A 26,305-nucleotide genomic window follows, 5' to 3' on the forward strand; every position below is an offset into this window, starting at 1 on the left:
AAAACAAATCATTTCTGGGGCATAATGGATCTTAAACTTTGCATTATATTGTTTATACGTGTTCATAATATTTTGTAAAATGAATTATTATATTAAAATAACGAAAATCAATGCGTTTTGCGATTTTGTTGCAAGTATAAGAAATTTTGTTTGTTTCATTTTACGCCTTTTCCCAACAGTATTTCAGTCATATAGGCGAAATAAATTCAAGCAATTTAAAAAAAAAAAAAAAAAAAAAAATAGTGACTTTTATCTGTTTTTAAACTTGAGAAACGATGCTGTTGATTTAGTACTCTGGCTTTTCTTTTTTCATGGCTATTGTTAAAACATAGCACTCCTATTGTCAGCAGGAACAATCAAATCAGCATATATATTGAAACTAATTGACACGTTACAGTTAAGTTACTTGACACAACACTCTTTAAAAATACAAACTGTCAAAGTATCTAATTCGACAAAGTAAGCTCTTGCTTCATCGACTTAATATTGCATGTAGTTCATATTGGCACTTATTTGAAAACGTTGTGGCACTGACTGGTCCTTCTAAAATTCAACTCAACTCAACTCAACTCAACTCAAATAATTTTATAGGCATAAAACAAATATCAGATTTATTCCAAAATAAATGTTCACAACTATAATTATTTATTTCCAAGTTAATATTTTCATTTTTTTGATAACCACGTTTCATTTAAAAACACCAAATCATATATTTGAATGAACTCTAAAAAGTCCGAATCACATAATTTCCTTCTTAAACCGTTTATGTTCCAACACAAGATATTCAAAGAAGACTCTTCTCGACTTCCCTATTCCATCGGAATGTCTGGTATGTACTCTTCTCCCTCAATGAAAAGTTTTTTCCCAATGAATTTTACGTTTTTGTGTTCATCCCTGGCGCGTTTCATGATTGGATACAGTGGCGTTCGTGCCTCCCTAACACTTCTAGGTAATTGGGCTCCGACGCCCCTTTTAGCTGATTTCATAGCGTCGGCGATATCCCGTTCAAAGGACGATTTCCGGACAGCTTCACGTTCCTCTAAGTAATGAAATCTGACCACCACGGGTCTGGGTTTCGAACCTTTTTTCTCCCCAATTCTATGTGCGTTGTCGAACACAAATTCATTAGCGGATGAGATTTTCAATATATTTTTGCAGAAGTCTTTTGCTAGCTGCTTACAATTTTCATCGGTGCCCTCCTCTGGTATTCCGTAGAATAATAAATTGTTACGCATTGATCGCGATTCTAAGTTCACTAACTGTTCGTCTAATTTCTCCGTTTTATCAAATAACTTATCCGAGTTTTTTTCTAAACCTTGAACAGATTTGTGCATTTTTTACAAATCTTCTTTTTTTTTTTTTCACATCTAATTTCGACTTATCCAATTCTGACGACATAAAATCACACGATTTCTCGTTTTCCTCTAGTCGGGAATCCATGGATTTCATCTTTTTTTCAACTTCTGACAATTTTTGATTAATAAAAGTTACCCGTTTTTCAATGTTTTTTATGGATTCCAACTGGAGTTTAATCTGTTTAACCTCGTCCATTAATTCCACTGCCCATGGTGGGGCCGCCGACGGAAACCCAAAACTAGGACCAAAAGTCTGTTGCGTGGGCGAACCTTGCAATTCCACTTGGTTGCCCATATTGTCCAGGAAACGCCATATCTGAGTGCACTGTCCACTATTTGTTAGCACAATACCTGATGTGTAATCCGTTTTATATTTTTTTGATAAATCAGTCACATGGCTATCTCCACCCAAGCGTTGAGTGAATAATGGCGCGTCACTTTTTTCCAATGGCGAAGTCGCCTGCCTTTTATTTTTTTTATTTTTCTTAGTTTCTGCCTTTGAATTTAGGCGGATTTTTCTGCGCAGACATTAGTATTCCAGTTTATACACGTTTTAAAACACATCATATTTACTAATTCCTCTTGTAAACGATATAATTTCATCATGTTTACGGAACTCGAAAAACAGCATGACTTCACTGAACTTGACCTTGACCTCCTAAAATCTTTGTTAGGTAAATGCAATACGGAATAGCTGGACGAATGTATTGCATTAAAGTGACATTATGCCCATCAGAGGGTATATAGTGAGTGAATAGGTAAAAGTCAATATAAGTTTACGTCAGCTAATTCAATAAAAACAATTATTAATAATCAACATAAAACAACGAAAATCAAAAATTCAGCTATTTTGGCAAGTATCAATAACGCGTTTGGGTGACATACAAAAAGAAATAATTTCAGATTGTCCTTTAAATAAATTCCTACATTTACATATTATTGACAGTCAGCTTTTGTTGTTGCTTTAGTAGAGAATCTTTATTATAAATTAATTGTTTTGTTTAATTCTTTCAGCAAAATATCGCCTGTTCAAAATGGTAATGTTATTTTAGTAGGTATCGCTACTGGTATTGTCTGACTTATCTGAAGGATTTAGCTCTTCTTGACTACCAAATCTAGATTTGAAATTGTCACGTAGAATACTAAAACTGCTGATCACTTTTGGTAAGTCAGAAAGCAGAATGGCTGAAAATAAACAAAAACAATTATGATATTTATCATGACAAATAAGTGTTTTTTTAATATTCGTTAGCCTTTGGTGTAAATAATTTTTTATATTTCCTTGTTTCATATCTTAAAAGCACATCTAATACATTCTAATGTCATGTTTAAGAGTTACATAGATTCTGTAAACACCTGACCACTTTCCGTGTAATAATCTGGATAAAGGGAGATAACTCGAGATCAATAAAACAATAGATAAATAAATAAATACAATTTGAATAGATAAATAAATAAATGAATTAATTAATAAAAACAATAATGCAATGTGCAACATTTTTAGAATAAAAGAATTTGAATCAATAATCTTGAAAGACCAGACAAATAAAACAGCACTGAGGAGAAAGACTAGGAACAATTTTAGCTGCTAAACAGCACTTTACACCATATATATATTGTGAATTAAAAACGTCTGGCAAACGGTCGATTCTTCGAGAGCAGTGAAAAAAAAGAAAGTGAATTTAGGCAGCAGACTTTGATGTAGTGTTAAAAGGTGTGAATAATTGGAGCTAAATATTCTTTTAATAATCATATTGAAAAATTAGAAAAAAGTAAAAGATTAGTCTAACAATACTATTAAATGATTTATTACCGCCTAAAGAGGAAACAAGCAAGGCTACACCCAAGGAGTATCCAATTGCCGTTGCTGAAGGTCTGTCATCTTGAGCACTTGTCTTTCTTCTGATAGTGGACGACAGGGTTGACTTGTTGACTGAAAGCTCTTTCTCAATCTGAAACCCAAAGGTAATATTTAATCAAGATTTTATTTCGAACTTACTTCTTTAAACATAATATTACGTTTAGCACAATAGTGCACAAATCAAGGCAGACCTCATGTTATTCACCAGAAAATCTATCATTCTCTTTTTTACTTTAAATCCTGTTTGTTAAAACAACATTTAACAGCTTTTAATGAAGTACAAAATTAAGACAGTTTCATTTATTATGAACAATAAAAAAATGTCCCATCCATAAACTTTGGCGTATCAGTTTCATTTGCAGATTTTAAATATATCAAATGTGTATCTAATGAACGCGGTTTATCGTCAATAAATATACATATAAAATGTTTGATCGACTTCATCCGTTTCGTGTAACGGACGAAAAACGGTATCACATGACTAACTGTTACATATTCCTACATGTCTGTCATTATATATTTGTACTCGAAGCTATTTCTTAATCCATGATGTAAAAACTTTATACCAAATGTATTAATCATACCTTTAACTGTCATAATTTGATTTAAAACTACACATGGATTTAAGAAAACAATAAGTTAATGGAATCTGAGCATTTACTTTATCTATTGTTAAGCAATGCAAAATTCATATTGTTTAATACAAAAACTAGATCTGTTATTTGAAGTATACGGATTGCGTAAAGTATATTATAAGAAAAAGATGAATTTGAACCTTCTTTGTAACGTTTTTCAAAGCATCTTCAATTTGATCATATGAAAGATTATTGTAAGGAGAGTCCCCATACAGCAAATTGTAGAGCCAACATTCACACTCGCATTCGTCAGTAGGCGCTGGCGTGGTTGTAAGCGTAGTGATACTTGTCGTTGATTCTACTGTTTTTATATATAAAAGGAAACATATACAACATTTAACAATGGTTATTTATACAATAAACACAATTATTTACAACAGGCTGAAATTTTTATTTAAATATAATGTATTGACAAATCATTATACATTTATCAAGAAATTAAATTATATGATCGATACTACATGTTGATTAAAAATGAGTACAGATAATCGTGAAAGACCAATTTTGACTCCTATCCAAAACTAGGTCTTAACTTAACCGTTATTTTTTGGGGGGAAAAATTGTATATTTTTAAATAAACTCTTTAATGAAATAGATAAAATAAGAACTCATGTATTTTAAATGATATATATTATTACAAAAGTGTATGGTATGTTTCTTTGAACAAATGAATGTCAGTGTATGTCACGCTCATAAAGTTATCCCAACTTACAGATACATTATAATTTATCAACATTTCAACATATTTATACACTTTGATATTCATAAAAAGTCTTCCTTTTTTATAACTCGAATAAGGATATTTTAAACGACAAATTGTTATAGAACGTAAGTTGTAAGTAAAATGTTTTGTTACGAAAAATCTCTAAATGATGTATATTTTTTATTTATTCGTTTGTTTGTCACATAAAGATATAATACCTATTTGCCAGGATGCTTCGATGGTGAAATATTGGGCTGTAACAAAATTGCCAACTGCAAGAAAACATCAGAATAAGATTAAACAATCATCTTATTTACATACTTTAATATCATATGCAAAATACTTTATGCAACGTGCACATTCAACATTTTTGTTTTGTTTTATGGTAGTAATTTTGTTTATTAATATAAGTGTCTATAAGCAAATATCATATGTACTTGAAAATGGATACATAACAAGAAAATATGAATTAAGTACAAAATAAGGATATAATTTATATACTGGTTTGATTTAATATATGCATTTGTAAATGCATTTTTCCGAATTCTTCATAGTACTAACCCCCATTTCTATGGCATGCAAACCTTCAAGTATCTTTTTAATGTTTATTTTCTATTTAAAACATTTTGTTTGACAATTGTTGTCAATGAAGAACATGTCTGTATGATTTTTCAACAAAGTTTAAGATGATAATGAAGAACATGTCCGTATATTTTTACAAAAAAAGTTTAAGATGATATATATTGGATACTATCACTGAACTACTAATTTGAATGATGTAATAAAAATGAAAATTGATTTAATAAACAGCTTACATTCAATTGTAATAGCTCTGATGTTGACAGGGAAGGTTAACGAAGCATTTGTTGAGTTGTCGTAAAGAAAGAAATAAACGCATTGCACGAAGATAGGCTCAAACTCTAACATATAATAGTTATCTGTTGCTTCCACACTGAAACTCTGGAACACACGAATAGATTTACTTTTCAGACAAACGTAGAATGAAAAAAATAATTAAATATAAGCAAAGTAATAATTGTATAATTGCAAAACACCTTATCCCCATTTTGAATTGACGCTTATCAAACAGCAATAAAAAAGTAAAAACAAAAGGGACATACTCATATATAAGTTGAAAGAAGGTAATTTAATATGTAAAAATGAAAGTATGTGATGCTATTTAATGATATATTAATTTAAAATTCGGTTCTTGTCATAATTGAATTGTAAATAAATATATATAGGTAAGTACATAAAAGTAATACGCATTTTTCACATAAGATACTCAAAAAGGTGTGATACAATATAATAGATAGATAATTTTTAATGATACGGTTCCATCATGTGACTCCTCCTGTAAGTTACGCAGTTTAAGAGACCTCAAAAGCGATCAAGCCAAAATTGCATCCTCGGTTACAAATATATAACATTAAAACATTATAATATTTAAGCGGATAGAGGTGGTAGGTAGGTATGTGGGTAGGTAGGTAGGTAAATAAGTAAGTAAATAAGTAAGTAAGTAAGTATTTTTTGCTGCGTTCATTGATACATAATTTAAAACCTGGACCAATGGACATTTAAGTCACCTTGAATATTTAAACATTAACATAAAGGATTATTAAAGGATGACAATAAATTATAGTCTTTTATCAATTTACATTATTTAAAAACGGGAAACGTAGATTTATACCGTTTCATATATTAACATTATCTAAAAACGAGAAACGTAAATTTATACAGTTTCATATATTAACATTATTTAAAAACGAGAAACGTAGATTTATACCGTTTCATACGAAGAATTCCGTATACCCGTACTATTGCACGTCTCTGAGCGGTATAATATAATGATATGTATAGAGACTGGTAGGTTTGCTGTTACAGTTGTGATGTTTAACCCATACATGTGTATCGGCTCATCAAAAGATATCTAAAAGCAAAATAAATTTACAATCATAATCAATGCTTTGTTGAGAACAAATATTTTAAAGCCGTGTACCCGTGGTGCAATACTTTTAGCCCATAGTGTGCTTGTATTGTATAAAAGCATTAAACCTATTACAACAATCGTTTCAGAGATTTAAGCATATTTTCAAAAAATGTAATTACTTAATTTGCCGAGCTGACCTTTGAATAATTTTGAGTAATCAAAAATATCCGGGTTTCTTTTTGTAAAATAAATTATCCATTGATCATCACAAAATAAAGTTACACTAAATGACCTAACTTTTTAAAGCAATGCTATAACAATTCTTTTGACCATTAAGCAGTTGTGTCATTTCACCTCACAAATAGCACTGTTTCATACTGTTTAATTTGTTTGAACTGGCATTCATGCATTGATAATAATTATGCCACAGCTAATTGATTTATCCTTTTTAAATTAAAGCAAATTACTGGGTAAATGCGTTTTATTATCGTATAAATCAATTGCCTTTTTTATTCTATTTTATTCATTTCTTTGTTTGTACTAGGATTAACACTAGAATAATATTTTTTTTCAACAAAGAAACTCATTTCCAGTTGGCCAATTATTTCATATTTACAAATTACTTAAATTTAATTAGTTTACCTCATCATTGCCAATGACATCTAAGTCCCCGATCAATATTTTAGGAGTATTAAATTGCGATATGTCAACTGAAAATAGAAAAAAATAATGATAGATAAAGTATAAAATTCAACGTACGCGACTGTTAATTACATGAAATATATAGCTATCATTCACTTATCGTTTATGCAATTTCTTACACGGATAAATATGATAAACAGAAATAAAAAAAGTAAACAAAACAACATTTAATTTTCTTTAGGAGACGATAATTTTGTGCTCGGGCATTTTAATTAACAGTAAAATTTATAAGTGTAACCCAAAGGGCACCCTTCAAAATTACGTAATTTCAAACACGTGACAAGCGACGAGCATTTTAATCGTCAGTCATATTAAACAATGTGAATACCAATAAGTAAACGTTGCCATTTTTTTAAGAAAGAAACTGCATTTATTCTTCAAATTAGAAGACTACTGTACAATCAACTATACCAAAGATTGTTGAAAAATAACTTCAAACACTTAAAATTCACGGAAAACAAATTATTCAAGGATTTGATATATAATTATAATTGTAAAAATTGATTAAAACAAATATGTGCAACTCAATTTATTTCAGTTAACTGCTCCGTGATATCTTATCTACGAGGTGATTAAGCGTTTTCCTTTTTCCAGCATTTCATTTACGCAGTTTGGTAGACAATAAAAAAAACATAAGTGCGATCAAGCGAAAATTGAATTCTCGATTACAAATACATAACATTTAAATAAACATCAAAGTGATAAAAATAGAAATAAGGCTCACTATCTGTATTCACGGAATTGAATATAATGGCTGGTGGGAATGTTCCTCCGCACATTTCGTTTATGTTGCCTGCACATGGTATATTACATGACGTCAGCAATGGTCCATTCAGTGTGTCAAAACATAAACACTCATCTTTCTGTCAAAAAATTATGATTAAAATTATGGATATAATAATGATAATTATAATGATATTAATCATGATAATTATAATAATATTAAAATCGAATGTAATTTTAATAACATATTTTAGCATAAGTACCAGTTTCATCAACATCAATATGCTATGTTTCAATATGATTTTTTACATCACTTTTATCGTGATTATCAATGTTTTCTTTGAGCACTTATACGTTAAAGCAATATCAGAACAGAACGGAACAGATTTTATTACACGTAAACTGTACAGGTTTGAGTGTTTATCAATGAATAATACATAATATTATACTATAATGTTGAACGATACATATAGGATGAAAAGTGAATGAAATATCGATCATCCATAGATAGTTTAGGTGTACAAAAGGAGATGTATACTCACATGGGCACCGGCATATGTATAGTTTTCTTGTCGACAAAGTGCTGAACAATAGCTGTGTGTAAGGTTTGATATTGTGAAGTTGATAGATACTGGATTTGAAATATCATAGGAAGCATAGCAATCCCCAGACTCTGAAGAAAAATATTAGATTTACCCCAAAAAGAAACAAATACACCGAATTTGCAAAAAATAAAGTATATGAAACAGATATTAAAAACAATTTTAAAACTTGACTTTCTTCTATGACATTCAAGGCATAATGATTATTAAATTTATAACATTTTTTTAAACATTTTTTTATGGAATTATTTCTGCATCATCATTCAAATAAATGTGATTTAAATTGACACTTTAAAGAGATATTTTGATATTTAGCAAGTTGACAATGTACTGCTTTGATTGTCGTAAAATGATGGATTGCCGTCATGGTGTGAATGGATCGCCAGCACAGCGGTATATCAATTTAGTGTCTACGGTTAATTGCAAGGTATATTAATAATTAATTGATATGCTTTGAAAGGTAAAACCTTTGAGACAAAATGTCTTAACACGGTGTCATTATAGGCTTTTTACCTGCAAATAATTACGTCAGGAAGAAGGCATTATGCAATCAGAAACATGACAGGTTTAAATCGATTGTGGAAAGCATAAATGATATAATAGAACAAATTATTTAAAAATTATACAATAAATGCTGTACTAACAAAGACGCACCTGGAAATTGCGTTTTTACACTAGAATTTTCATTTTAGTCCAATACGATTCTCAAATCAACTACAACAATCCATTGTACATTGTACTAATGACTGTTTTTATGGTTTCGTTTGACTTGCCACTAAGACTTGAACATTTTACATACTCTTTACTCATGTTTTATTAGTATCAAAAGATATTGTTCATGGCAAATTGTTAAATTTTCTTTTGAAAATATATATTATATAATTATATTATTTAATTTACATTCACATTATAAATTATAAGCATCAGTTACGAATTGATAAGTTGAACCAGAATAGAAATTTTGTCAACATATACAAATGTATTTCTTTAATTATCAACAACTGTACTACAGACTTTTGACAATTAAAGTGAACCCATAAAACGCTAAAGGTAAGACAATTTATGGAATTTAAACCATAAAACTATACTATTATTACTTAAAAGATTACATATCAACATGGACATCTTCGATGACTCTTTATGCCGCGAGTATTCACTGCCAAATAGCTTTATGAAATTTGAATTACAGCTACATGTATTGGTTTTTCGTGTTGTTTACTCTGTAACGTCTTTTCTAGCAGTTTGTTTTTAATTTTAATCTTTATTTGTTAAAGAATGCACAGGTATGTTACAATTCGTTCAGTAAATTTAACATATATTGTGCAATTTGTACTGCTCTTTAGCATAACCTTTCTAATTTGAAAAATGCTTACAATAGCATATTGGCATGAATAAAGATGAGTTCAAAGATGTTCACAGAATAAATATTAATAAAGTATGCAGATTCCCTCTACTATAATACATATACCACATGTAGATTGTAAAGTGAATGTACCTGTAGGTGTTGATGGAAGAAGCCCAAACGTTGTTCCTTGACCTACTACAAAGATGACTGTGCCATTGGAAAGCTTCAGACTCGCACCTCTATATTTTAATACGTTTTGGCTACTGTCTACCATTGCAAATTCCAATGTATGCCTTGTAAATTGAATACATCAGTTATATATGACACCCTTTCAAATTATGTAATGGTTTTGAATTCTTTGTTTGGCGTGATAGTGACAATGAAAAGGTTCTCTTAGCGTTTTCTTTTTATTTTATACATGAATATTATAAAGAAAAAAATACTCTTCGATTAATATGCAAAAAAAAAATGATTTCATTTGAAAATAATTTTAAATTACAAATGCGTTTTAGCAGTTAAGAAATGGGATACACGAACCTTGTGTATGTAAGGCTAAGGTTATAAGACAACTCTGGCCATACCCAGTCCATCGAATTAGCTACGGTAAACCAGTCTGATGAGGTGGAAGTTGAAGTTTTAAATTTTGATTTGAGAATGACATCACCATCTCTATTTCTGTAGGTCACTCGTATCTATAAATATATTAAATTAACTAAAAATATATTTTAGGAATTATAATTTAAAAGGCGAACACAATTGCGTATTTCAATTTATCATTAAGTAGCTTGTAAACCGATAGAATCGAGACCTGCGTGAACTTACTTCATTCCATTTTTTTTTATCAAAGTTATGGGTAAAGTGTGATCCCGCGAAAGCATCACTCACAAAAACTTACATGAAAATTGCTGACTTTGTTTGATTCAGGAATAATGAAAAGGTGCGACATGCCTAAAGCCACTAGCACCGGCTTGAGCTGTACTAAATTTTCAACACTAAAAAGTGTTGGGATCAATCAATGATCCGGAATGACTAGACACATAGAACATAATAATGTGCAAGTATTAAGATGAGAAGGTACCCTTTTTAAAGCTTCTTGTGCCAATGATAAAGTTTGTGACGTATAATAATGCTAAATAAATGTTATTATTAAGTTCCAACCGTTAATTGTAATGTGAAATGCCATTATACAATCGGTATTGGTAATACGGTTACATTCATTTGATGAAATATTTAATAAATCAATGTGCGTCACCTCAAATGTTTAAGAATCATATTATAAAATATGATTAACTATGATCAACAAGGAAAGGTGGCATCCAATGAACGCAACCCCCACACTACCCAGCAACAAAAACTAGCGGCTACGAGCCAAGGAGGACCCAAAACAAAAACGGGACAGGGCATCAATTCATTGAATGTATTTGTCTCATTTCCAACTGTATGAAATACATAAACATACAGAGAAAAACAAACGTGAAAATCCTCACTTTTCAGTATAGTCCATAATTCAAATAAAAGTGTGCTTCAGAATAATAACCGGGTTTGGAATGGCTCAATGAAACCGATGCTGCAACATTTTCAATTTTGTCGTTTTGTGCGTTCTTTATGGATTCTTTATTTCTCTCTATTTCATCGAAGATATTCACATTTTAATTAAGACAAAATATCGGTTTTAGTGGTGTTATTCGGCTATTTAACACCAGTTTGGGGTTTTGAAAATTAGAAATTGACCACGAAGGCCGTAGTCCCTTATATGTGGTTATTGGCAGTTTAACTTGGATTTCTTGGTTTTCTTTCTTCTTTGTGTATAGTGACAAATTCACGAGGAATGTTAGAATCTAAAATGAAACATGTCTTATCTAAATCGTACCCTATCTGGTGGATTGGATGACCACGTGTCAATCAAAGTGTTTCTGTAGCCACGTGTTCCTGTGCTTATTAAACTATACACTGTTGCATTTGATGCACTATTGAAACTGCTTGAAGCGTTGGTCCAAACATCAAGAGGTGATAAATCTTCATCACTGCTCAACCATAGCCAAACACTGAAACCTAAAAATGAAAAATTAATGCAGAAAGTTCGTACTGTTTCATTATTTTTATGAAATTGGAAAACAATAGTATGAAAAAAGAACCCAACATGCAGAAACATTCAAAATGTTACAGACTTGGTTTACTGAACCTGTTTATGTAAGAAGGTGTTAAGTGCAAGCTACTGTCTATGCCCCCTAGCACCTGCTATACATATATGAAATTAGCGAAAGTTTTAATACAGAAAACGTGCAGATGCTTTTATACGAAAGTGTTAAACTTAACTTTCCATCTGACACGATTGCGTCATCTGACACGATTGCGTCATTATATGACTATACATGGACGCTAGTGTGCCCATAACAAGAAAACAGCAGACGAAATAAATAAAATAACTACGAACAAAAAACAGAAAAGGGAAGTGGGCATTGAAAATATATGAGAATTGATTATAAAACAAAGAAGGGCTAACTTTAAGATAATTGTTAAAAGTACAGGGAATAACTATTAGATACTATGACACTTTGACAACTTTTGAACATACTTGTTTACCAAAGTCTTAACATCAAATTGTCCCGGCTTGTCGCAAGTATAACTTCATTGCTTTTGTTACAAAACAGATAAAAGTTTTACGTGGTTTTGATTGTTGCATAAAAGATCTAAAATAAATGGGGATCTAAAATAAATGGGGCCTTATTAAGAGGTTCAGAAATTTAAGTATGACATGTATGATAATCATAATTTATCATGATATCGTGATCTGAACTATACAAACCAACAAAGTACCTTTATGAGTAGAATTAAGAATATTTAACTTTGAAAGGGAGTACCCCACTTTAGATAACACAATTTCACTCATAAAATATAATCATAGAAAATTCAATGTTTGATTGAAAGTTTTAAGACTTTAAAGTGATTCAGTGTATAATGGGAGGTCTGTTAAACTCCTATATTCCATAAACTACTATATTGATAGTATCAAGTGTCATACACGATATCTTTAATAAATCAGATAAAAAATTGTTTTGAAACAAAATATTATCATTTATCATATTAACGGTCAAACTAGTATTATAATTCTATCATCAATTATTTTTTCCAAAGAATTGTTTATAAGAATGTCCAAATGATACATTTTGTATTGTTTGTATCAATATTTGAAATAGTTATAACAAAATGTGTCTATTGTAGACTTATTCACTTTAAAGGTTTATTTTGGAGAATAAAAAAGGATACTAAGTCTTGCTCTTTTATTCTTTTATTCACATAATGTTTTATTTGATGCCATCGTAAAGATGTACGTGTACGGTTAAGTTGCCTTTTGCAAGCTTTCAAAAAATAATAAATAAATAAATAAATAAACTCACACACATTATCATTACTTCTCATTTTTATCTTGTAAAGTTGTAAAAAAACTCATGTCGTATTTTACTTCTTGGAAACGGAACATCAATTTTAACCAAATGAAAGAGGTTCAGAATTTAAGAACAAGGATCTCCTTTTCTATTTTAAAGCGGAATTTTATTGTCAGAATCGGAATATAAATGTTGAATTGTGAAACTAAAACTCGGTTTTTCAATAACATTAGACTTGGTTTGTCTTAATGTACAATTAATTTTACTGTATTTCTCTTTTTTCCTTTGATAAATACTGTAATGTATCTTTTGAACTGTAAATATATATTTCTAGGAATCGCATGAAGCCGATTTAAATTGTGTCAGGTGACTGGTCTGTATCAGCTTATCACTGTTAACAATTATGCCGACTATAAAACAGAAAGTGTAGAAATAATCTCGTTCCAGGATGGACTTTGAAGTCACTTCAATCGAAAATCATTTCACGGATCATATGTTTTCACAGTAATTAGTTGTAGGTTTCATGTTTTTATCAAACACATGTGTTTGTGTGAAATAACTCGATATCCAATTAAAACAAATGCATCGCTTAAATCAAAGAGATAAAAGGAACATGTCCTCTAATTATAATAATAACATTGTGAAAATATAAATTTTAATAGTTTTTTATGGTTCTGTATTATACGTAAAATCGCATATTTTTTTTTTTATAAAAGAAAGAGGATTTGTATACATTAATAAAGATAAATAAATGTACACCATTTAAACAACTATAGTTAGTATTGTGGATACCAATATCACGTATAACATTTTCCTGTCTGCTGCTTACAGGTTAATGTGTTTGGTAATCTTACATTTATTTTGATGTATTTCTCCGTTTTATATTTTTGTAATAATACAAAGCTTCTAAAAAGATCCATATCTTTTCATTACTGGCTTACCATTACAAAGTAGTAAATTAAAGCATATGATTTGTAGCAGTAAAATACAAACATCAACGCTACTTTTGACTTTGATGAGTTAAATTAGTAATATATTTCAAACGTGGCTATTCTAATTGTGATTGAGCAATATTTGATTATTACAAAATGTTTACCATACAATATAAATATAAAAAAAACGCGCGACTCGTTTAAGAATTGGACGAACCGATACACTCTTAACGATATTTACAGAATTTTCACGTGGATTAATATTATTTTGTTTTTCATTTTAAAATATATATTCCACAGAGTTATGGCAAAATGTTAAATTATTTTGTCTTTTACCTATCCACTGAAAATTTCACCTTGAATGGGCATAATGTCACTTTTAATCGTGTTCATGGCATATTTTCACTGCCATAACATAGAAATATAGGTAATTAAAAGAAGGTTGAAAGATTGCTGGATCAAAGCAAGATACATCAAAATATGTTTTTTCATCTGCCGGTGTGAATTTCAAATTTAAAAATCATAGAAAAGTATAAAAAGCAAAAAGAAAAAAAATCAACGAATTTTATATTTGAAACAAATATTAAGATAGTGTGTAGTTGAATGTGTTCCGAATAATTATTTGTAAAATCTGTTCTCTAGCACTATTAACTAAAACATATGACTGATAATTCTTTTAGAGGGGTCGACAATGAATATTGCAAATTATTAAAATAAATAAACATGTGAAAAAAAATTAATATACCAGTAATTTTTGTTTAAATTATTTTTAAAATTACCTGTATAACGACAAAATGAATATCTTGCAAATGTCAGAATAACGAACACTTTATAAAATCCCATATTATTACCTATACTGAAAGAAATATTTTCTAAAACAATTAAAAAACTATTTAGTCAGATTCCATGAATATCAATATAAAGTTCTCCTGCTTCACAATATTTAAATTCAGATTATCCATCTATATAACAAACACTGAAATACATTTGTCAGTATTTCATTTCGTTAAATATAAAGTCTTTTTGTTCTTGCTGTCCCATGAAACGCATTGTTAAAAAACAACACAATTTTTATCAAATCTCGGACATAAAAAACGCACCGACTGATTCATCTAACAAATATACAAAACTCTTTCATAGCAATCAAGCGTCAATATACACATAGAAGAACCGCTCAGTGCGTTTCAATGCAGGAATCATGTTCAATTTAACAGAACAAAACCAATAGACATCATAGGTACATGTTTAATCCATAACCTAGTTACTTTTATCCTACCCGCAGCAGAGTTCTTGTAGCACACCTATGAATAAGATAAAATGATATTTTGTCCTTGATAACAGTTGGATGAAATAGAAATCGATAACAAATCAAAAATATCGTTCCCATAACACAAATTTATGAAATTATCAAATGTTAAAGCACAGCAATATCAAATTATCAATAAAAATTATTCTTCTTTTATCTTTTTATAAAATAACGTTGTTAACCTGGCTTGAATAAGCATAATCAAAACACTACCTTAGATAATATTGAGCGAATTTAATTGATTCCCTTTTCATGCCAATATCTACTTCAGTATTTTCTGAAACTTATACATACATTAAACTACATAAGAGTCATACGTGGTAGATACATGTTTAAGACGAAACTGTCCAATATGTGAACTATTGAGTTTCATGAGGCAAAAGAAAGTCAATTTTGTACTAATTGGACAGTTTGAGGCTCATACCTTACTGCGATTACTTCTTTTACTATCAAATATGATGTAAGTTATCGAAGAATTTGAATTAATGTATCCTTGTGTCAGAAATGTACAATTTTTATGTTTAAGCAATTACTTTTGTTTACTTAAATACCCCATATGTAGCTTCTTAAATGTTAATTTGGCTAAAGTATGAAATGTTCCTGTTTTGGAAAATGACCAATTAGATACACGAACACAACGATTTACTCATAAAATTATACCTGTTACACAAAATGTTGGATTTACACACATACAGTATACATCACTTAAGGTGATTCCGCAGTGTAAGTCAAGTTTTAATTTTCACTAAGTCGGTCAAAAGTAACTGTAGGCCAAAATTTATATAAAGACAAGCTCATAATGTAAAATGATAAAAATTTGCAACTACACTTTCAAGTCAATGTTTTAAAACTAATATAAATAAAACTACAAATGTAAACAATTAGAATAATTTAACATTGAATGTGTTTAATGTTCCCGAGACCAAGTAAAATCTATAACAATTTAATGAATTGCCAAATCCAGTTTAAAGTATGTTGTAATACAAAGCAATGCTATATTATGTCATGTCTGTACATGGAATGAAAGAAATAAATGTGTTTTGACTTTACTTGACTCGAAGGTCAATTGTTTAATTTATGATCTTCATTGAAGCTCAAAATTAATTGAAAAAGTAAACTATACCTCTCTGTCATGTTTACAAGAAAACGTTTTGCAAGTTCTTCGTGTGTGTTTGCAAGAAAATAACATTACACTACAACATTCTTAAAACTGGATTGTTCATGTTAAAAATTGTATATTGCTAAACCGGTGCCAATGGGCGTAAGTGATGCAATATTTGCCGTTTAATTTGCTTTTAATAGATCTTCATTTTCATTTTTTTTAAATATGCCAGCTTGTTTTTTGTTGTTCTTTATTTTCTTACAAAATTAATAACATTTATTTCTAGCAGGCGAATCGTTTTCCTTCTTTGGTAAATGATACCATAAGTTGTCGTAATTGAACTACAGTACACTACCATGATACTTTATAAACTATAAAATTTATAGATGTACTGGAGTCTTTATCGGTGGCACACTAAGAGATAGCAGATTACGATTGATTTTTGATAACATGCTTAATAAGGCATGGGAGCATTTCTAAAAGAAATAATAAAAACATTCTGTCAAAGGAGATTTATGAAACCATATCTGCGTCAAAAGAATCGATCCGTGTCACATTCAATAACATATCAAAGGTAATGTGATTTTATCAGCGATTTTCCATGGTACAAAATCAATTAATTTGTCGCGGCAATTTATGTTTCATTTAAAATGAATGTTAGTTTTTGTTCATGTGATGGTAGGAAACTTGCAAATCTTCAGTAGCAGTATCTAGAACAATTAGAAATGATTTGTATATTACATGATTTTCAATTTATCATTTTAAGTGAATTGGTGTATAATGGAAGATCTGAGATACCAGAAATAATAATGTTTAGTAACATTTATTATTTATAATTTAATTAAATGCCACTTTAAAGAGATATTCTCTTCGTTGTTTTATTATCAAGTTGAGCTGTATTGATTACATATTCCAAAAGAGTGACTGTTATAATGGTGACTGACCAACAGTTGGAAAGTGTTTACATCAAAAAATTAAATATAAATTTGCATAGAATAAAAGAATGTGCTAAAGCGCTAAAAGGTATATTTTCAATCGCGACTATATTACTTTCGTGTTCGCAGCATATAACGTCGTAATCTTATGTATGGGTTTATCAACGCGAGTGTCTTATTTGTTTGGAGCTTCATTCTGTCTGATGACAGTAGTCTAAGAGAAAATACTATATTTTTCTATTTTTTGTTGGGTTTTATGATGCATCAACACAGTATAGGTCATATGTCGACTTTCCAGCATTACTGGCAGAGGATGATCTTAGGCACAATCGGCCATATGAGTAAAGTCACAGACGTTCCGTAGGCTAGCTTGTTAGCTTCATAACGTGAAAAAATCCAAAGTCCCTTTCGGGATTCCAGCCCACTGCTGTGACAGGCAAGTTGTTTGAAGTCAACGACCTTAACCATTTGGCCACGGACGCCCCCGAAAACCAAACCAAAACAAACAGAATGTCATACCGACTTTAATATCCCCTATGATATTCTGTCACATTGTATTGTTTTACAAGTAACAAATAATTCATACTCATTTAGCTTTTGAAACTATTTTCTCATCAATATACCTTATGAATTATATATAGTTAACACAAAATATTGCATCAGAAATAAATGAGAATATTATACAATAAAGTAAATTAATATTTTGTTATCATTGATCAGCCTGAATGAGTCGATATTTCAATGAAATCATGCATCAATGCGTGAAAAAATGAGTAACTATAGTTACTATAGTAACTATAGTAACAATAATGCCACTTGAAAAATAAACATTTTTAGGCTTTTATATTTAGTATACATCAATACATGAAAATATAGTACCAATTTTATTGTAAAACGAGGTCGATATCCTCTTTTTATTGCTTAAAATGTTTTTGTTATCATATTCTAAGATAATGCAAGTTCAAAGTCGTTTTCATATTTCATTATTTTCTTTTTGTTTTATGTTTATATGTTACCTTCCTATACGTCTGTAAGCGTACAATTTCGAACATTTTTTTTCTTAATGAGAATTGACGTGTCGGATTCTATACTTCAATTCAATTTATCTGGCAAAGGTCACGCTTCAACTAAACTAATTGAAATTAATAAATCTTGAATAATCTTAATTATCTCAAATTTTATACAATCATATGAGTTAAATCTGCCTTAAATTGTTACATTTCCATCTGAACGTCACCAATCAATCATTAAATATTTCATGCATTAAGCCATGTTCGGAAACTGATACCATGAAACATCATCCGCTCAGTTAACACGGTCATAAATTCAGAATTCCATTATAATTACAATTGTAAACTATACTGACATCAAACACTAAAAAAGATTGTATATGTTCAATAAAAAACCAACAATGCAACTAGGATACTTAAAATACGTAAAATCTCATGGAAAGTGTTTCTATTGTTTGCAGCAGATGTCCACATGAAAAGAAAAACATATATTATAAAAGAGAGAAATAAAGAATCTCTAAAGAACGCATAAAACGACAAAATTGAAAATTTTGATTCAGCCTGTTCATGGACAGTAATGGAAAGTTCAAGTTACAGTTCACGCCTCGTAGCACTAGTTAAAGCAATTAAACAGCCATATTGCAATTACATATTTATTGTACCTGGATTAGACATAGATTATTCAGATTGAGACGATATGAAAAACTAAACACAAAAATCAGTTAATCGAAAAATCAACATGTGCTTTAAAAAAGGACAATTAAACAATAATAATCAGTGTGTCATACTATTTATAGTGAATAAACAACAACAACAAAGAAGAAAATGTATACACCGGCTTAGATTCTTATCAGTAACAATTTTCAAAAGAAAACCTCAGCCATGGACAGAAAAAGATGCCGAAATATTGTAAACACAGTTAAATGACCAATTAATTTTGCAAACACGTACTTATAAACTTTTACCTATACCAAAAGCAAACTGTATTGATTTGTGAAATGTACATGGCTGGCCAAGTATTTTTTGCGGACTGTAAATTTTATTTTCAAATCAATACTTTATTGTTAATTACATATTTATCATTGATTCCTGTTTGTTCTGTAGTTTGAAGTCTAACCCCATCATTTGTTTACAGTTTGAATAATATGTTCTTGAAAAGTGAACAATTAGAGTTATGATCAAGATTAATTAAAATGCATGTCAGTTTTCAATTGATAGATCCCCACCCTGACCTTTTATATAAATAACAATAGGTTAAACCACAAACAATGACATGTGCTCTTTTGTTAACAAATATGTTGTGGTGAAATTCTTATTGTATCCACTTATCTGATAATTACAATAAGACAGGTCAAGGGTCTATGCATAGGCGATCAGTTTAATATATAGTGACATCAAAACTGTTCAATACGTATTTATAGTTACATGTAAAAACTTATAAAACATTTCTTAAACAGTATCATGATCTAAATTGAACCTTTAAAATTAGTAAGTGCAATTAAAACGGGTAACATAATATAGAAAAATAGTTTAAATATATGAAACATCACCACACAAACTGTGTCTGTAAATAATGTCTAATTTCAAAATATTGATCATATAAAATATGTAAAACAAGATAAACAAGAAAGGGTGGAATTCAACAAACAAACCCAGCAGGACACCGTATAGAACACAAAGGCAAAAAAACCGGACAGGATGCCACCACAAACCATCCAAAACAAGAAACAAGAGATCCCCACAAGGCAGCCAAAGATGAAAATCAATTAAAAGACGAAGATTAAAAAATCAGTTTAGTGCACCAAAATAAATTTAAATCATATTCACAGACAACAAAAGGAAATAAACAGTACTTTTGACATTTGGCATGAACACACTATTTTACATTCTGATTAAGCCGGTGCTAGATGGTGTGGACTTTTCAGTACCGTCCAAGATCAGGCTCAATGAAACCAACCCTGCAACATTTTCAGTTCCGTCATTTGAGGCGTTCTCAATGTATTTTTATTTTCTTATAAAGTCTATTTAATAAATATGGGTATATCTTTAGATAAAAAAAATTAAAGACATTATTAATAAAACATTGATAATGTACATTTTAATTACAAATTATTGTACCTCGTAATCTTTATTGGAAACTTACTGCTTTTTATAGCAATCTATTTAATGTTTGCACAAATCCTTTAAAATATTATATAATTTTATTTGTGCAGCAATTTTAAAATTAATTATACAATACAAATATAATTTTAAGAATTAAAATAGACTTAAAGGACGCTTGTCCTAGATACTGGGTCGTGTGGGGGTTGCGTTCAGTGAACGCAGCCTTTCCTTGTTGATCTTGTTAAACATTTTAACGGAATGTGTTTTATATTGATCAATTTTATGTGTGTCTATTGTAAATTAAATTTGATGTTAAACGTCAATAACACGCTTCATTCGAGCAATTTAGCACAACAGCTATGTGAAGCAATTAATGCATTTTTATCTCTAGTCAATTAATGGTCTATCACTTCAAACAAAGAGTTTATTCCTGGCTTCAGTTGTAAAATGTAACTTAACTTATTAATCAGCGACAACCATCTATCGTTTAGTATCCTGGGAAAAATGGACTGTTTCAAAAGTTGATGAAATGAAGCATTTCAATTCCATTAAAAAAGCCATTGAATAACTAGAACCCCGCGAGTCGTATGTGTCGTCTTGTCAACAGTATCGCTGTCAGTTAGGCATTTTCCTCTTAAGTATAGGTTATTTATTAACGCTGCTCTTGCAATATACATGTTCCTGTAACAATGTTACGTCCGAATTAATAAAACTGTTACATTTTCCAAAAAAAACATATCATTATTCAAGTTTTTGAGCACTGCACTTCTTCTCAATGAGACCAATCATCCTAAAATGATTCAAGTCAATAGCTTTTAAAGTGTAAGAGAATTGGTCAGGAAGAAAATAAATTACGCTTACATTAAAATTAACATAGAACAATAGCTAAAAAATCATGAAGTACAGAATACCAGTTTTTGTGCTCTGCACCTTTCTCAATATGATCTATTATCCTATGAAGTCCATAGCTTGTTTATGAGAAATGGCCTGGACTAAAATAAAGTATGACAATTAACAAAGGGCATTAACTCAAAAAAGTAGTATAGAGAACGATTCTTATGCACTTCACTTTGGGGTCATTGAAAGGAGCATGAATACAAGGTTTGAAATCGATCCGACTTGTAGACTAAATTATGCATCGAATAATCCGAAGGGGACGCCGACGCCGCTGACGCAGACGACAAAAGTAACCCATTTATGTCGACTTTTTCAAAGCGACACTGTGGCGCCGTTATATGTCGCAACACCGCTAAATGTCGCACTTGCCGCTAAATGTCGCACCATTGACGCTAAATGCCGCAACCGCCGCTAAATGTCGCAAAATCATTTGCCGTTAAATGTCGCAATGTTAACGTTAAATGCCGCACGAATTTCCCTTACCTTTAAATGTCGCAACACTACCGTTAAATGTCGCAAGATGTAAATTCATGTTAAAATCATGTTTCAAGTAGAATTATACTACTTTTTAACATTCTCATAGTCATTTTAATTGTAATTGCCATTACACAAAAATATCTTTGTCTTACTTGGTTCCTTAAATGAACATAAATATCGAGGTTTTGAGCTACTATATAATGTAATTTTTAGGCTAGAAAGGATCATTGATACTAAATCCCCAATAGATAAGTATTTTTCTTATGTTTAACATTTTCATTTGTAACCCTGATTGACAACAGATTAAAGGTATTATGGTATTGCCACTCTCAGAATTTGGTTTTAGTAATTTCATTTATTTTCTCAGAAACTACCGAATTTACTTTAAACGTGGTTTAGTTGTTCACTATGATCATATGATGCAATATCAAAAGGCAGATAATCCTAGTTATATTTTGCAAAGTTATTCCCCTTATTTCTCTAAGATGTTTTCGCTCTGATTAACCTTTTGGTTACGGCTAATTTCAAACATATTCACTTTAAACTTAAAATACTTATTTCATATGAAAGTACTAATGCATTTCTAAAGGACAGATGACCCTGAAAGGTATTTTTTCTAAAATATCTCCCTTTTTATATTTTCAAAAAAACAACAACAAAAAACATCACAAATATTCACTTCAAACGTGAAATATTGATTGACTATCAAGGCAATTTTTTGATTTTAACAGAAACGGCAAATACGTGAAAAACATAGTGTGAAATGCACGGTTAATACGAAAATCGAAAAAAAAAATCATGTAGTACTCCTTGATCATGTAGTATTCGATACGCAGTCGGGTGCTAGATATGAGCGAATTTACGAATATATGCACCGGAAATTTTGTGAGCAGCCAGCCCGCATAGAGCGCGAGACTTGTAACCTCTACCTTGTTGGTTCTATTCCCGGGCTGGCCAACTAAAATTACTGATCAGTCTTTCGGATGATACTTTAAATCGAGGTCCCGTGTATGGGTGTTAAAACTACTTGGCACGTTAAAGAAGGGGAAGCTTCTGGAATCGGGGCATCTTTCTATATCTGTAATCTACATCTTTCTATCCTCCAAAAATCTAAAATGACTTGTACTCTTCTAGGGGACTCGCCCATATGGGCAACTGTTGGCGAGTATAATAAACGCAAATTCACACACAGTAAGCAGATATCAAAGTTAAATTAAGTACACAAGATTTAGTACATTTTACGATTTGTCAAACACATTTTACGCTTTGACATTGTGGCAAGTGATATTTTACTCGCCAAGTCGCTTTATACTATGAAAGATTCTCAGTAACTATCATATAATAAGAATACAAATAATTGATTAGGCTTATATTGGCCTTGCTGTTTGGCTGGAGACAGCTAGCCGTTTTGGCCAGAGAATTTAGGCTTTTTATATTTGCTGTAATGAAAATCTTAAGCTGTAACGCTTCATTATAAATATTTCAATGAAATTAAATCTGACATTTTCGAAACACACAAGACATGAATTATACTCGTACATATGTAACGACGATATTTGTTAGACATCTGTAACCACTTTTCGTCCTAATATGCGCATATCGAGTACGTCATAGTGAAGTTCAAATGACCATAAATACAAACATACGTATCTATTTTAGGATAATTTTAAGAACTTTATTTTTCAAAACAAAAAAAGGGAACAGATGTGTAAAGAAAACATCTTTTTAATTTATTGCAACAATAATATGAATGACCACTGCCTTTCTGGCGTTGAAATGGAAATAAAAACACGCATACGACTAGCAATTTTGATAAAAGCATAAACTGTTTGTGTGAACTTCATCTTGCAAATCAAAATCTATTTTAGCATTTGTGACCATGACCCATTGATCCCTTACTCAATATAAAGGAAGAATACCATGCAAGTTATCTACCTTCCAAATATGAAATACATCTGTCAATAACTAAAGGCTGTAAAAGTAGAAATCTATTGTAGAACTGGTGACCTTGACCGAACTGAACTATAACTCCATCCAAAGGAGAAGACCTCAATTCCATGTTCCTACCAAATATAAAAGACATCTTTCAAAAGAATAATGTTAAAACACCTGTAAAAATGTTAAAATCTGTTTTTGGCATTGGTGACTTTGGCCTTTACCCACAAGACCCCCAACTAAACCCAAATGAAGGGAACCTCCCTTGGCACGTTTGTATTAAACATGAAATACATAATCTTAACAATAAAGGCTTAATGTAAAAAAATCACACCAGTGACCTTGACACTAGAGACCACTTACTCCATAAAAAATACACGGCCATTAATGGTATCCACCTACCAGATATGGAAGATATCATTAAATAAATTTTTAAGATAAATCCAACTTACCGGAATAGCTTAACCATACAAGGTCCTATTTTCAAAGTGAATAAAGGAATATAAATTGAAAATGAATGGCAATATCATTAACTTTTTCTAAATAAGTAAGTGTGGAAATTATGAAGCCATAAGTATAGACAGTACTTAAATAAATCCAACTTGCCGGTTCAGGTTAACGATATTCATTATCAAACTGCTGAAAATGGCAATAACTTGATTAAAATTTATGCAATAATTATGTTACTTGCCATGATCAAGTTTATTGTATTGATAAATAAATGTGTAAATTATGAATCCCTTTATACTAGTAGATTTTAGGAAAACCCAACTTGCCGTTTTATTATTTTGATCGTTCCATTTTTTATAACATGACACCAATTTTAGGCTGCCAGGCTCCTAGACTGCCAGCTTTAGGCTATTAGACTACAAAGTTAAGTGCCCTAAATGTAAAGGCGTTTTTTTTCCATAATCATGCATGTGTATGTGCTTTTGCATGACCTTTCATAGTGATTTTACTGTATTTCAAATTGTTTCCATATTTATAATATAAGTCACTAACTTTAAGCTACTAGGCTGCCGACTCTAAGCTGTTAGATTGCCAACTTCAGGTTGCAAAGCTGACATCGATAGGCTGTTAGGATGTTAGGCGGCCTCATCAGGATACTAGGCTACCAACGTTAGGCTTACAGGGCGTTAGGCAAACTCTTAAGGTCCAGGTCGTCAGCAATTTAGGCTTCCTCTTCCGACAGCGAGACAATTTGCCTCCTCAGTCAACTAGGCCATCAGACTGCCACCTCAGGCAGCCTGTCTTTTCTGCCACTTTACAGAGACAATTGTACTAAACTATTTACAGAACAATGCCAATTTTGCAGTTTCATACAAATAGTAGACAATTGTATAATTATCAATATGTACATGCATAAGATCAGCTAAAAATCAAACGCAAAACAATATACATTTATTTACAAGATGAGTATTATCGCCGGATAAATTGCAGCGCAGTTCCATTTATAATTAATTCACTCGCTTTCAAATTGAGTAGGCGGATTTAATTAATATGATACAACAATAAAACTTGAGTTCAACATAAATTTACATCTTGCGATATTTAACGGTAGTGTTGCGACATTTAACGGTAAGGGAAATTCGTGCGACATTTAGCGTTAACATTGCGACATTTAACGTCAAATGGTTTTGCGATATTTAGCGGCGGTTGCGACATTTAGCGTCAATGGTGCGACATTTAGCGGCAAGTGCGACATTTAGCGGCGTTGCGACATATAACGGCGCCACAGACACAAAAACGGAGCTGATTCCTCTGAAGCTTAGTCTTGGTCATTTTTTTGTTTAACAAGTTTGAATTGAAAATCAGAACGATAAAAAATATAATCATACATGTAAATACTAAATAAGGAATAAAATAAGCAATTAACAAAATTGTTTAAAACTTATCGAAACTATGGAAAATAACAATTACTATGCAAGCTATGGAAGCAAAAACAATCATTAATTTTCTGACAGTTTTTTTGTACGTAAATTGATCAATAAAAATCAAACACAACACTGACAATTATAAACATTTCATAACATAACAGTCAGTGTTTTTGTAAGTCAATTGATAGTTATTGTTACAATGCGAGAAATTAAATCCATATATTTATTTTTTGATAAATCCTGTCGCAAATTTATGACTTGTTCAAGCTATCATTCAGTTGTCAATAAAAAACCGTACGTTACTTCCGCCTGTACAAGAAAAAAGCTTTTAACGTCACCTTAACGGAAATTAGTAACTATAGTATAACACTATAAAACAATTTATTGATATTAAACTTGAAAATGACAGACAGACATTTGAAAGCAAACAGCCACTCTTTCAATGTGATATGAATAAAGTAGACTTGGTAAAAGTAAAAAAATAAATTG

General features: G+C 30.6%; 2 protein-coding genes across 2 annotated transcripts; both read right to left on the reverse strand.

Moving 5' to 3' along the window:
* Window positions 1-809: 809 nt before the first annotated feature.
* On the reverse strand, window positions 810-1,334 carry LOC132754088 (uncharacterized). Its single transcript, XM_060744684.1, has one exon. The coding sequence runs from the start codon at window positions 1,332-1,334 to the stop codon at window positions 810-812; it is 525 nt and encodes a 174-aa protein (XP_060600667.1).
* Window positions 1,335-2,382: 1,048 nt separating this feature from the next.
* Window positions 2,383-15,459, reverse strand: LOC132754047 (uncharacterized). Its single transcript, XM_060744636.1, has 13 exons — window positions 14,954-15,459; window positions 11,727-11,908; window positions 10,394-10,548; window positions 10,007-10,149; window positions 8,452-8,582; window positions 7,911-8,049; window positions 7,127-7,194; window positions 6,341-6,484; window positions 5,370-5,514; window positions 4,773-4,826; window positions 3,992-4,152; window positions 3,169-3,307; window positions 2,383-2,540 (listed from the first exon to the last, which is right to left on the reverse strand). The coding sequence occupies exons 1-13, from the start codon at window positions 15,015-15,017 to the stop codon at window positions 2,404-2,406; spliced, it is 1,662 nt and encodes a 553-aa protein (XP_060600619.1). The 5' UTR covers window positions 15,018-15,459; the 3' UTR covers window positions 2,383-2,403.
* Window positions 15,460-26,305: the final 10,846 nt, after the last annotated feature.

Source organism: Ruditapes philippinarum, unplaced genomic scaffold (genome assembly GCF_026571515.1).
Source record: "Ruditapes philippinarum isolate M1 unplaced genomic scaffold, ASM2657151v2 ctg2410_1_1_1_1, whole genome shotgun sequence".
Classification (NCBI taxonomy): Eukaryota; Metazoa; Mollusca; class Bivalvia; order Venerida; family Veneridae; genus Ruditapes; species Ruditapes philippinarum.

Coding starts and splice junctions, on each gene's coding strand:
- LOC132754047 (XM_060744636.1), bottom strand. CDS start 15,017: ATGGGATTTTATAAAGTGTTCGTTATTCTGACATTTGCAAGATATTCA. Junction 7,195..7,910: donor CAATTCCGTGAATACAGATA/GTGAGCCTTATT, acceptor TTCTATTTTCAG/TTGACATATCGCAATTTAAT. Junction 6,485..7,126: donor ATGTCATTGGCAATGATGAG/GTAAACTAATTA, acceptor TTTTGCTTTTAG/ATATCTTTTGATGAGCCGAT.
- LOC132754088 (XM_060744684.1), bottom strand. CDS start 1,334: ATGCACAAATCTGTTCAAGGTTTAGAAAAAAACTCGGATAAGTTATTT.